The sequence below is a fragment of the Xiphophorus hellerii genome, chromosome 2, assembly GCF_003331165.1.
Source record: "Xiphophorus hellerii strain 12219 chromosome 2, Xiphophorus_hellerii-4.1, whole genome shotgun sequence".
In the NCBI taxonomy this organism is placed as follows: Eukaryota; Metazoa; Chordata; class Actinopteri; order Cyprinodontiformes; family Poeciliidae; genus Xiphophorus; species Xiphophorus hellerii.
In genome coordinates, this window is record NC_045673.1 from 25,798,013 (window position 1) to 25,811,957 (window position 13,945).

General features: G+C 41.6%; 1 protein-coding gene across 3 annotated transcripts in view; it reads right to left on the reverse strand.

Annotated features, from left to right (window-relative positions):
* Positions 1-266: 266 nt before the first annotated feature.
* Positions 267-13,945, reverse strand: part of pparab (peroxisome proliferator-activated receptor alpha b) — a 74,444-nt gene continuing 60,765 nt past the window's right edge. For 2 of the 3 annotated variants that reach the window (XM_032590469.1, XM_032590486.1), the window contains 4 exons: positions 12,845-12,983; positions 8,184-8,383; positions 5,871-6,324; positions 267-5,671 (listed from right to left, as the gene is read on the reverse strand). In XM_032590469.1, coding sequence (XP_032446360.1) covers positions 5,427-5,671; positions 5,871-6,324; positions 8,184-8,383; positions 12,845-12,983 — 1,038 coding nt within the window. In that variant the 3' untranslated portion in view covers positions 267-5,426. Of the gene's footprint in view, positions 5,672-5,870; positions 6,325-8,183; positions 8,384-12,844; positions 12,984-13,311; positions 13,498-13,945 lie in introns of those variants that run through there. The other variant, XM_032590477.1, reaches the window with a different exon arrangement.

Genomic DNA, 13,945 nt, shown 5'->3' on the forward strand with positions numbered 1-13,945 from the left:
TCTCTCTTCTGATTCTACTTTGTAGAATCTACTTCTGATTCATTTATTACAGACAAAGAACTATACAAATCTACACAAATATCTTTACTATATGCGAGCTACACTGTAGCCCAGTTTGGCCCGAGTTTCAGTCTAAGAAACTATTTGTCAGAGAAACCATTATTAACTGTAAAAGCTCAAATTTGGTGTTCAAAAAAAGAAGAAAGTAAAAATATATATATATTCAAACAGACTCAAGTTGTTCTTTCAGATGTCAACAAACAAGGTAGAGGATTTCAAAATCATTTTATTTTTTTTAAATTCATTCAATGTCAATTTGCCTTTTTGCAAAGGACTAACTATGCATGACTAAATATTCAGTACATTCAAACATTTACAGTATTATTATCCGAGCCACAAAGCACACGGACAATACATCCAACGATGCTTTCTGTCTCTGAAGTAGACTAGAGCTGCAAAAATAAAGAAATAAACAAGTTGAAGGTCACAAAAAACCCTAATTCCTATGACTGCTGCCCCTGGAAAATAATAATCTGTATATACTGGAAAAGAAAAGAAAATATTAAAATTTTTCTGTATTGTTGCTTCTGTTTATGTGCTCTAGAGCAGAGCAGCACAGACTTACTGTATTAGATTGAATAAGAAAAACAGGGACGGAGAAATAGTACCTTTCTATATCCTGAGCTAGTGCAAAAAGGAAGACTAAGAATCCCTGATACAAGTTAAAAAGTCCCTTGTCAATTCTACATCAAACAAAACGCCCCCAAGAGTAAACCAGCTTCACCTCTTGGGCCTTTTTGTAGTGTTTCATTCATTTTCAGTTTCGCTTTTAAAAACCCTTTTGAGCAAATCCTTCATTTTCATTGACTGACGATCAATTTCTGTTGAAAAATCCGATCACACGACGCACCATTCTATAGGTTTCCATTAGATCACATGAACAGGTCAGTGTTTACAATTTTTCAATCACGTGAGTCTTCGACGTTGGCGTGTACACACACACACACACACACCCACACACACGCACACACCCACACACACACCAAGGCACATGTTGGTAGCTGATCGCCAAGCATGATCTGCAAGGTGAAAAACTGAGCTGCGTTGGGAGAATTCTTTGCAATATGAGACAAGATATACAGTTGAAGCCAGATATGTACATACTCTGAAAGAAATTCCTTTTTCCCCCTGTTTGACATTAAATCAGTTTTTTTCTGTTGTAAATCAGTTAAGATTACAAACATTATTTCCATTTGCTTAACTCTAGAATCACGAGTAAGATCTTTTTATTTGAGAAAAGTATTTGTTTCTTGAAATCCAAACTGTTTTCTTTGCCTTTATGCCACTGGGAGAAGACCAAGATGAGATTGTTTTGGCTTTGTAAGCTTCCGATAGGTAATTCACAATATTTAAGTAAAGCCCTATCTGTGGATATATTTTAAGACAGCACCTCAAACACACTTCTTCCTTGTGTGACATCATTCTATGATTAAAAAAGGAAAAAAAAAAATCAGGAAAAAGATTGTGATTGCCAACATATCTTGTAAATCCTTGGGTAGAATCTCCAGATGTACTATCTGCTTAAATAATTATATGAAGGCATAAACAACATCCAGCCGATATAGTCAAGGTAGGAGACGCATTTCCTAGAGACGAACGTGTTTTGGTATGAAAGATGCTAGCTGAAGCTGGTACGATTAAACAAGTCGATTGTGGGCTGAAAGGCCACTCGGAGACGAAGAAACTATTACTTAAAATGCCAGATAATAGTTTGCAGATGAACTCAGGGATAAATACCTGCGGGTGACATGTTGATCTGATGAAGCAAACATTGAAATGTTTGACCATAATGATCATTGCTACGTTTGGAGGCAAAAGTGGGATGAGAACACCATCCCAACTGTGAAGCACGGCGCTGGCAGTATTATCTTGTGTGACTGTTTTGCTTCAGGAGGGACTGGTGCACTTAACAGAAAAGATGACATAGTGAGAAAATAAAAACATTATGTGGAGATGCTGAAGTAAATATGGTCAATGACAATCTCAGCATACCCACAAAATAAATGTGAAAAGTTACTTTTATTACGGTGGCCATCAGAAAGCGCTGATCTCATTCCTACAGAAAGTTTGTGGGTAAATATGAAAATTCATACAGTTTTAAAGGCGACCGTCAAATACTAAAATGTAAGCAAACGTCAAAATTTTAATAATTATTCTGGTATTTAGCAAGCAGAAATAATTTTGAGTAATCTTAACTGGCCTAAATCAGAAAAGTTTAGTTTGGTGAAATTAGTTTGATGGGATGTCAAAACAACGAGGCAAAAAGAAAAAAAAAATTAATTAATTGAAGGTTTATGGAAATATCTGGTTTCAACTCTGAGTGAGTAAGTTAGAGGCAGCTTGGAGGTTGGTAATCTATCCGTGGCAGAGCTCATGTTTGATTTAGTACAATATAGCAGCAAGTCTGGAGAGAAAAGTCAGACAGAAACAAGCTTGGAAAGCAATCTGTTCTAAATTTACATTACTGCATCATCTATACTCTGATAGCATTTGACGTGATGGCTAATTATGAGTGCATTTAGACTCTCTGATAGCAAACAGAGATTCAATCTGTCAAAAATAATAATTAAAAGACAAAACATTTTGCAGTTGAGGCTGCTAAGGAGCATTTGATATTGATAAAAAAATCTCTGTGCATATATTATCTCTATTTGTATTCTGATGTACGACCTGAGAAAACAGTATCAAAAGACACGCTATTTCAACGTATGATCAATACTATATCGTAGCTAAACATTAACAAGATATCTCCTTATCATTAAACTATAGTCAGAGACGACGGAGTGGAGCTTTTGTCAATCACAAAACGTTATAAGCCGGAACAGTCCGAAGCCGTCTTCGGTTCAGGTCAAAAGGATTCGGTTCAGTTGCGAAATGACAAACAGCTGGAAGCAACAGTTTTGATGGTTTAAACCAAAGGAATGTCCCCAGCAGGGTTCAGATTTGTGGATATTCCGATCGCCCCGTTTCACCTCGATTCTATTTACACTTTCGACCCGTGCCACTTCTGAATAAAACGTCATCAGATATAGTCGTACGTACACGTGTTTAAGTATAAAAATATGATCTAATTCAAGTGAAAACAGAAACATTAAAGCAACACCAACACGCAGTGCACATTTTTTAAACGTAAAAGTCTTTAGCAAAATTAGGGATGTGCACAGTCCATTACTATAATGTGACTTCAAGACTTAGCTTTTAGTAGGGGTAAATGGTAATGCAATTAGATATGTACAAACACAATGCGATGTCATTAGGGCATGAAAAAAAGATTTTAAAAAAAAACCCAAAAAACAATGACGCTGCAATAGTCAGAAAAAAGGTTCCACAAGATGAATCCAATTTATGTTACTTTTAAAGCACCAAAATAATTATAAGAGTAGTAGAGCTGCACATATGTTGAAAAGAGCTGTAAAACAGTAAAATAATTTGAGTTAAACTTTTGTGCATAATTGCTTTCCATACACCATGCATTTGAGGATTTCTTTTATGACTGAAGAGAACCCGCTCTGATTGTTGGAGGTCTCCTAGTCAAAGCTGTTAGTCCAAATTCAAAACATCTTTTTGTCCTAGAAAACTTTGATGTAAAATCTTGTTGGAACTGCTTTATCCGACAGAAGCTACACAGAGATTAAAACTACTTGCACAAATTTGAATTGTGACGAGCTGGAGGTAACTTTGCCTGTCCTGTTTAGTAAAATTACAGCGTCAAAAGACACGCAATCCTCACCAAAAATTACGTTGTTTTTTTTTTTAAAAATCAAGGTACACTAAATAATTTCATGGTTATTTATAGGGGTGTTTTGTTTTTCATGGGCGGATATTAAACAGATGATCATATGCTTCTCATATTATTCCGCATGTATGTTTTTATGTTACAAAATCCAAGTAGATATTTCCCTTCCTTCTGGTGTCTAAGCTAGCATGTTCTTCACATACAAATGGTTGGATGACAGCAAAATGCGAGAGTTGCCTTTTTATAAACATGCATTGAGACATTGGGTTACAAGTGGGACTGGATGATTTTTGGCTAAACCGCCGCCGATCGGGCTCCGGTCTTTTTCCGAACAGTAAACTCATACGGTAGCGCAACCAGGACAAGCCAACACTCTTTAAGCTAAGGTGAGTTAGCTAAAGGCGAACTATTTTCGGTGTCAGTTTGAAATTAAGCCAAAGAAAACAACGTTTAGGAAATCTCAGAGTTGAGGTAAGGATCTACACTATGTAGGGAGTACGCAGAAAGATCGCTGTTTACACTTAATGCTAATCATGCTAATGGCTAAAACAAAGTTAAAATGTTAACTCTGTCATCATTTTGTCCTTCTTTGAGAATAATAGTAAAACTGATGTGATGGCATCTCTTCTATGAACATAAAAATCTATAAACAGTTGACAAAAAAAAAAAATCGGTATTGACAGGTTTTCAAAAATATGAAATAGCTTACAAACTGCTGAAAAACTGCTGATAAACTGATTGGGTACATGTATAAAGACTACATTAAGCAAAAATGTGAAAACAGGGGGAGGGAGGTGCTATAGCTGAGGCAATGTGACACAAAGTAAAAGAAAACATAAATTTCTATATTTAGGCGTGCTGCTGTTAAGATTCTAGTGCGGCTCAAGTTGGAGTCGGACCATAAACCACGAGCACTCAGCGCGGGACGGAGTGTCAAACATCTGAGCGTGCGTTTTTGTTAGGAAAACGGCTCAGACATTTGTGAACAAATCACAGAAAGTTTGTGCTTCTTCTGTGCAACAAGATGCATTTTCAAGTCAAAGCCCGGTAATCACAATTCAGCTTGCGATTGTTTTCGTACATTTGGCGACTCCTGGGATGTGTCCGGTTGTATGAAGAAGAACATGGAAGGCTTTGAAGCAGCAGGATTGTTTTAAAACCAAATAGCTTCTTTAGTCGCTGCCAGGTCGAGGTGGTTTAATTGATGCTGACATTATATGGCTCTTTAACTTCAGTATAAAAACCTCTTTTCGAAACGCACAACTGCAATCATTAAGTTCCCCGTCTTCCCTCCTTTTCAGGGCTCACCGTAGGTTAATAGCCGAGTTTGGTCAGAAATGCTACACAGATTTCTACAAAGTGGCTTTAATCAGACGGTGTTTCACATCTGATCTAGTTCTTTTTTTTTTCTGTCTTAGAAGGTTCCAAGCAAAGGAGTGGTGAGAAGCCAGACCAACCGAAGGAACCGTCCGCCAGAGAAGGGTTCCTTCAAGCTGACCGGAAGCCACAAGCGAATTCCGCCGCGTCGGAGACGACATGGCTCAAAGTGGTTGAACCCTAGCTTAACGGAGAGCTCCGTGTCTTCTCTGAACGGTTTTGTTTCTGTTCGTCAGCCGGTTGCTGCAGTCCCTCAGTACATGTCTCTATAGATCTCCTGTAGGAGCGGGTGCAGGGACGTGTCCTCCGTCTTTTTGATCTCCTGCACCAGCTGCGCGTGCTCCGTGACCAGCTGCCGGAGGTCGGCCAGTTTCTGCAGCAGTTTGGGGAACAGGAAGGTGTCGTCGGGGTGGTTGGCCAGCAGGTGGAGCTGGAGGACGTGGACGATGCTCTCCTGCATCACCTCTATGTGCGACACGTTCACCAGGCCCGGTCGGTCTGAGGGCAGAGGGAGTCAGAGGAGACGTCATGAGTGTCTCTTTCAATTAAAAAAAAATCCAGGGTTCAATTTCTTAGAAAATAATGTGATATGGATCAGTAAAAAGGAATGAATCACTGTGTGTGTGGTGAATCTGTGTAACGTACGGTCATAAGGCGCAGAACAAACCCAACTGTTCAAATTTCCCTTTAGCCTTACCTCCGCAGCAGATGATGGCCGCGACAAACAGCGCCATGTCGCTGTCGTCCAGCTCCAGCGCGTTGAACTTCATGGCAAACTGGAACTTGGGCTCCATCATGTCGCTGAACGGCCGCCGCAGGCTCTTGAGGAACTCCCGGGTGATGAACCCCGAGCCGTACGCCACGAGGAGGCCGTCTTTGTTCATGCTGGAGGCGAGCATGGCGAAAAGCGCTTCGTACACGCCGTACTTCAGGAGCGTCACCTGGTCGTTCAGGTCCAGGCTCGAGAAGCCCGGCACGGACTTCGCGAACTCGGTGAGCTCTGTGACGGTTTCCACCGATGTGCACTGGCAGCAGTGGAAAATCCGAACCTCGGCCTCTCTGTCCTTGAGGGCCCCCGCCGAGCCGACCATCTTGGCCACCAGCGTTTGCTCCGCCAGCTGCAGCGTCTCCATGTCGTGAATCACAAACGGCTGCAAAGGGAGAGCCAAAAGTTCACTCGGTTATTATCATTTAATCATGATTAATCAATTGTTCGGGTCGCGGGGGTAGCAGCTTCAGAAGGGAGGCCCAGACTTCCCTCTCCCCGGCCACTTCTTCCAGCTCTTCCGGGGGAATCCCGAGGCGTTCCCAGGCCAGCCGAGAGACATAGTCCCTCCAGCGTGTCCTGGGTCTTCCCCAGGGCCTCCTCCCGGTGGGACGTGCCCGGAACACCTCACCAGGGAGGCGTCCAGGAGGCATCCTGACCAGATGCCCGAGCCACCTCAACTGGCTCCTCTCGATGTGAAGGAGCAGCGGCTCTACTCTGAGTCCCTCCCGGATGACTGAGCTTCTCACCCTATCTCTAAGGGAGAGCCCAGCCACCCTACGGAGAAAACCCATTTCTGGACACTGGACTGTTTATACATAATTTCTAGTAAGGCAAAAGTCAGAACCCTCAGTCCTTATTGATACGTTGAAAATTACTGTCCTGGGCTCATTTATGTGGACGATCGTCTAAATCCCCTCACAACAAACAGAAGAGCTTTGAAGGCAGAACTAAACATCAACTTGAAAGGTAAAATTGTAGCCAGTTGTTAAAAAAAAAATGATGTAAAGAGGGAGAGGGACCGTCATTACATCCCTCCTCTAGTGGAAGCAGAGAGGAAAAGTCACGCGCTGATGCGGGGCTGCACCTGCTGCTGAAGAACTCGGGGTGATGAAGGCTGATTTAACAGAAGGCCAAAGGAGACAAGGGGAAAGTATGCACACATCTCCATCCCCCAATTACTGCCTCGCACCTACAGTCTTTATGCAGGCAGAGAGGGAAGACGGAGAAAATGCAACAAAGTTCCAGCAGACCTGAAACGAAATGGCCACGGCTGAGTAGAAAGACATCTACAACTTTGGCCTGTGCCGCTATTTACAGAAATGATGTTCCAGGACGTAATGGGCGTTCTTTGGTTCTATTTAAGCTTGCGTAGCATACCAGCATTTTATGCTAGTTCAAAACAACGCGCGCCTATGAAATGAGGGGAAAATTTCAGGGGCTCACCAGGCGTTTTGATCCCCAAAGGCTCCGAGTAACATCTACTGTAAGTTTGAACACGGATGGAGACTCGCCCTGTCCTTCCCGACCCATTTTACGCCCTCAAACATCCATCTGAGGAGTTTTCAACCAGCTCTGGGCTTTGGCTTCTGGCCTGAATTCAACCACTTTTTCCCCACTTCAATGAACAAAGAAGAAAAAAAAAGGGAACGTTTGTAGAGACCACCCAGAGAGAAAGTCCGTTTTGTCATTTCTTGTGGTATAAAAGATACTTTACAAACTCAAATTTAAGACATTTTAAGACCTTGTTAAGACTAATGCGAATGAAATTTAAGACGCGTATCCACAGAATTGAACAAACTTTATCTAGCTAACTGGCGATAAATTTCCATTTACCCATGATAGGCAAAAATGCTAGCTAGCTAGCTAGGAAGGCTATGTTAGCAGTCATACGCAATGAAGGTGTCTGAGAGTGACTCAAACGTTTGCCAGACAGAAAAGTCCAGAGAGAAAAAGAAGAGAAAAAAACATACCATATATGAAATTAAGACAACATTTAAGACTTGTGATTAACATATGTAAGGCCAACTTACTTTTTAAAAATTACTTTAAGGCCTTAATTTAAGATACGTTAAATTGAAGACATTTTATGGATGCGTGGACACCCTGTATCACACCCAGACGATTCTTTGATTGCAGACTTCTACAGTTGTCCGAAATCATTTCTTTAGGGAGAAACTAATCGATGTTTCCTGTGCAGTCAACGCCTTTCACTCACCAACCCACCACTTTAAATCAACGTACAGGTTTGCTGGTCTTTCCGGTGAGTATGGTCCGAGCCTTGGCCTTGTTCATGCTGAAGTTCTTCAGGTAGGCCTCGTATATCTGCCTGGCCAGCGTCTTCTGGTCAGCGAGCTGGGGGTTCACCACCTCCCTTTCCCCCGTCACCATCTCCGCCTTGAGCTTCAGCTTCTCCGACTGGGGCATCCTGCCAAATCGAATGGCTGCGGAGAGTGGATTTAGAGACAGACGGAGGTTATTTTACTGTTTTTAGCCTCAAAACGCATTTTTTTAAAAACCAATAGATGGTCTAAAGATGTTTGAATCTGATGACAGTAAGAACGTAGTAACAGAGACTTTGAATCATGAATGCTAAATAATCAGATAAAAATAAAAGCGGTCTGTTTTGTTTCAGTGGCGCTTTTCTGCACATTGACGATCTGCATGAGTTCAGGTGTGAAACTGCTTTATTTGTTTGGTACGTGTTCGTAGTGAACCGACATACCGGGTGTTTTCGGTATAAATACGTGTACTGCTACATCCCAACTGATGATTGTCTGAAACTTGAAATTGAAGCAGTCATATAGTTTAAAAGACAGCTGTACCGAATACTGACCAAATACATGTAAACTTCTGAATTCGAGGGACGAATTCAGAAGAGATAATTGTCTAAAAAATGATCTCGCTCAGTTTTCTGGCATTTAGCGAGTAGAAATAATTTTGGAAATTCGAACTAATCCAAAACAAAGAAAAATTTGGTCCGATTTCACTTCAGACGGTGAGAAAAAAATGTGCTTGTGTCGTTTTATTCAGTGTACATAAATATCTGGTTTCAACCGTTTAAAAATGCCGTTTTAGCAACGGGTTTTTAAAGTGTTTCTAAACACTGAGCAGATTTTTTTTTTAATCTTTCCATTTTATATTTTAATTATTTATGTTTTTTGATGTGCTCCAAGTCTTCGAGGTTAGAAGGCTTCCTTTCAGTCATCGCAATCTTTAGCAGCCTCCTTAAAAAATTGCTTCCAGGCAGAAGAAACATGTTGAAAATTAACAATTTTAATCACAGATATAATTGACGATTTTAGCAGTAGTGGTAAGAATAGATTATTTTTAGGTAAATCCCTTTATTTCCCCTCTTTTTTAACTTTTAAACACTGCGTTCGTGTCGAAATCTTGTATTTTCACACAATAAAATATCCTTGTAACCTTTCAGGAAGTAATGAATAAAGGCGGCACAAAATAAAGTGGGCTTCCTTTAAGTTAAACACGCTTCTACTGATCCCTTATGAAAGTGCGATGGCATCTCTCACGACAGGTTGATCCCATTTAGCTAATAATGGTGATTAGAGGTCACCTGTCTTTCACCCCCACCTCTGTGGTTTAACCCTATAAGAACCTAATGCAGCATATAAGTCTCTCTTTACCCATGTTAAGACGGGTGTCTCAAGTTTTAATGGATTTGATGAGGCCAAGCTGTTGACCACGTATGGATAAACACACATACACCCGCATATCTCCCTGAGAACACACAGCGTTCAGCTGCACCCTGCCTTTATTGTACCATAAAGCCATAAAGGAGGACCTGATTTCTCTGTTGACCCGCCTCATGTTCGAGTACAGAGTGGGACCGAGCCGGGACGCGACTCCTGACCCAGATAACGACACCGGGGATGGGGAGGCCTCGTTTTATTACCGCTCACAAAGCGAGATCACCTGAAGGCGCTTGGACAGGAGCCGAGTCTAATCAAGATGTGGACAAGTGATTGGTATTAAGCCCACTCCCCGCGAGCCGACACGAGCAGATGAAGCGTGTGAGGGGGGAGCGGGTAAGGAAGTTAGACGCCGTATTGGTTCTGTCCAATCGTCCGTTTCAGCAGCGGTCCGTCTCGTTAGCGGCCGAGACGCGGGGTATTGTTGTTACCCACATTTGCGATGTGAAAAAACGTGTTGGTCTAAAATGGCCTTTTATTCTATTAGCATAATCTCCTAAAACAAATCAGCGTTTCCCCCGCCGTCCTTCATCAGACAGACACTTGGGCCTTTGGCGAGCCTCGTTTATATTTTCTAGCTCTGGCTGCAGACATGGCAACGTTAAGAGAGAAGGCATTCCCTCGAATCAACTTACTGATTTATGAAGATCGGCACTTACTTTCTTTACCGTCTTTCCCATTTTGAGGAGTCACCAATAGAAATGGGAATCTATGCCACGTATTTAATTAAATTCAATCCAAAAAGACCTTACTAATCCCAGAAGGAAATCAAATGTTGTTGTAACTCATATTCTACAGCTTCCTTCAAAGAGAGAGTTATAGATGCCGACGGATCTCCTGTAGCAGTCTGTATTACAGCGGTTTCGAAGAAGCCTCTGAATGAAGACGCTCTGTTGTTGAGTCGTCCGACAGTTTGCTGATGATGAGTTTGTTTTTGCACAGTGCCCTGTGGGATCCCCCCAAAAAACCAAAAACTCTTGGCTTATAAATGAACTCTCTCGAAACAACAACAACCACCGAATTAGAAAACTATAGTTTGCTTTTAAAGAACGCTTCCGATATGATCATTTAGAAGGGATTCCTAATTTTGCAGAGGGACGTCGAGTTTTCATGCAACACAGAGATTCAACTGTGGAATCAATCAGTAGTCGATGTAAAATTAGCTGCATGTGCCGAGGACAGAATCAGTTCACTCTCATCTAAAATGTCTTTCCCCTCTGGTTACATTTATGAAACTTTATACACAGGCTGCAAGCAGGACCACAGCTGACTCAAATACTACTACAAGTTGCAGAGTATTAAAATACCATCATTTGCCGGCAACATTTACCAGAAGCTCCTGCTTTTGATTCCCCCCCAATCCTAAACAGTGACTGACTGCATTTTCGAAGGATAAAAATTTACTTTTATAAGCCGGGTTTCTAAAACTATGTTTCTGTCGCAGTGACAGTATCAACAGGTATAAAAAAAAAAATAAAAAAAAAGAGTAATCAGCAGTAGAGTGCAATACATCAGGAGGTGACAACAGGGACGGGAGCTGAGGAACGACCGGTGAAATGCTGGGAAAAGATACAGTTTGTTGCCAGTGATGACGACTGATGTACTTTCCGAGTTAACGCCTCGCGCTCGGTCAGATATGATGTTTTACAAAGTCGCTACAATGATGACAAACTTTTAATAACAAACTCTGGCCGAACTCTGGCTTTCAAAAACTCGGGACGTTGCACAAAATGTTGCAATTTTATTTTCAATTTGAAGGTTAAGGAGATAAATTACAATTATTATTACAATTGTTGGATTCAGCAACGTAAGGTGTTAAACACTCCAGTGTAATAGCAGGACACGTCTACATTAATGATTATTTTGATTTTTTTTTTACATAATATGTACTTTTTTTGAGCTTCAAAAATCCTGCCTGGCAGCTCTGCATCCAAGCATTTTTATAGAAAGTTGAGTGGAAAGAAAAAGTATTGCACAAAAAGGTGTGCAAGCACTTCATGCTTCCCTCTGCTGACAAACCTGGTAGTGATTTCAGTTTCCAGCAGGACTTTAGGTCTGAACATGCTGCAAATATTACCAACACCCGCCTTAATCGCCATGGGAACATTGTGACAAAGCAGAGAGGATGAATGTTGAACTTCCTGAGCGTCTTCAGCAGAACCACAGACTAACCACATCTATACCACACTGAGAATTCACAATATGTCGCAAAGGTGTCATCGTTGCAATATCAGTGTGTGATGGTGTTTGGAGTGCGACAGCACAACAACTTTTCGGACTAAAAATGTGCATTGGCCAAAATCGGAAACATAAGGAAAGACTTTTTAAATTGGTATCAAACGTTTGTGCGGCAGAAATTTTTGTTTTTGCCGCCATCATTTTAAAGATACTAATAAATGTTTCCAGAGGTCATCAAAGGTCAACCAGCCCCGACACCTTTACAAAATCAAAGACTCCGTGGTGTCGGTCAACTTTGCTATGTCTGTGCGGTGAAGTTTTTTGTTTGTGCCGTTATAATTTTTAAGATTTTACAAAACAAAAAAAGAGTTGTCAGAGGTCACCAGAGGTCAACTCGCCCATCCATCCATCCATCCATTTTCCATACACCCTTGTCCCTAGTGAGGCCTACGAATGTTTCGGGCGAGAGGCGGGGTCACCCTGGACACATTGCCAGTCTGTCACAGGGCTTTAACATAATAATAAATTATCTGTTGCATGTTTGTGCAGCTGATAGACCTTTGATGACTTCTGGAAACATTTATTTACATCATTAAAATGTTAGCGACACAAACGAAAACCTTCTCCTGTTCCAACTGGCGGAAATGTGGCACTAAAGTTTGACACCGATTTCTTTTCATTTGTGGAAGGCGTAGCTGTGAGCTATAAAAATCAGTCAAAAGAAATAAAGTCCTGAAATATATTGCTTGTGTATATTATATATATTTTTTATAATATACGAGTTTCATTTGAACTGTTATAAAACTATAAGATGGTTGAGATTACCAAGGTGCACAGCTTTTTAGCTATAACATTAAACTGCTTTTAACTACTGTTCATGCCTGTAGAGGGCTGTTCAAGTTTCCATGGCAACAGCACAACAGCCCCAGCCTGCTCAGTTCTCTTAGCTGGGTTAATGTGTTTAGTTTTCTGCATTGTGTTGGCATTGCCCAAACATGTACCGCCTGCAGGACTCACCATTGTGGGACATGCCCACGGCCAGGCACTTCTGGAAGCGGCAGTATTGGCACTTATTGCGGTTCTTTTTTTGGATCTTGCAGCGACGCTCACATCTGTCGTACTCCAGCTTCAGACGGATGGTCCGCCGAAAGAAACCCTGCAGGAAAACGGACCCAAAGCAGAAACAAGAAATATATAGATATACTGTTTTTAAATTCAAAGAGTGAATTCATGTTTGGACTGGAGAGAGAGAAAAAAATATTTTAAAAAAAATCAAGCAGACCTCGAGAAAGCAAATTCCTCGCAACGTTTTGAAAGAAACACTTTTGCAAGAGGAGTTACTTTTTTGTGAGTTGTAACAGAAAACACTGTTTCTAAGCGAGGTATTCCTGAGTTACATCACCTTGAAAAGAGAAACTTTTCACTCAGTGGAGAGCAGATGAAACATTTTTGTGTTTGGAAAATGGAAAATAAGTCAACCTCACCAAACAAAACGGTTATCTTGTCCTCAATATTCACAAAGCAACATTGAACTGATTCAGTGGATCACATTAAATCCATTTTAGTCACGGGTGACACCAACGCGCTAAGGCCCAGAAACGGTCAGAAAGCGAGAGGTTACCCCGGGTTACCGAGACATTCGACCAGCGTGTTCAGCCCATGTTGAATGACTCTCCCCCACTAACTCCGGCGGGTGACATGCAAACCCAGACTGACGCAAGACAAAGGCGCCGGGGCAGTACTTCGGCCCCGCCCCTAGAAGACGGCGAGAAAACGCTGCTCGTGTCCGGTGTCGTAACCGGTCGGTGTGCTGACATCACAGGGGCTCGAATTTCTCCGCTGCGGTCAAAAAACCAAACCAGGGGCATCTATTTGTGGGACCGCCGGCTCGTTTTACACAGGAATGTTCTTCCTGCAGATGTCAAACTTTCACCTACCTACCGGCTACGTGCAGAAGCGCTAGTAGAAGTTGGAGTGAAGCAGTCAGGCCCAAATCTCTTCGACCACTTCAGCTTTTTAATTTTTTATTTTTTTTTTTTGCATTTTTGTCACAATCGACCCAAAACGTCAGTGTTTAGTTGAGATTTTTTATGAGAAGGAAACAGCAGGTGGTGCTAA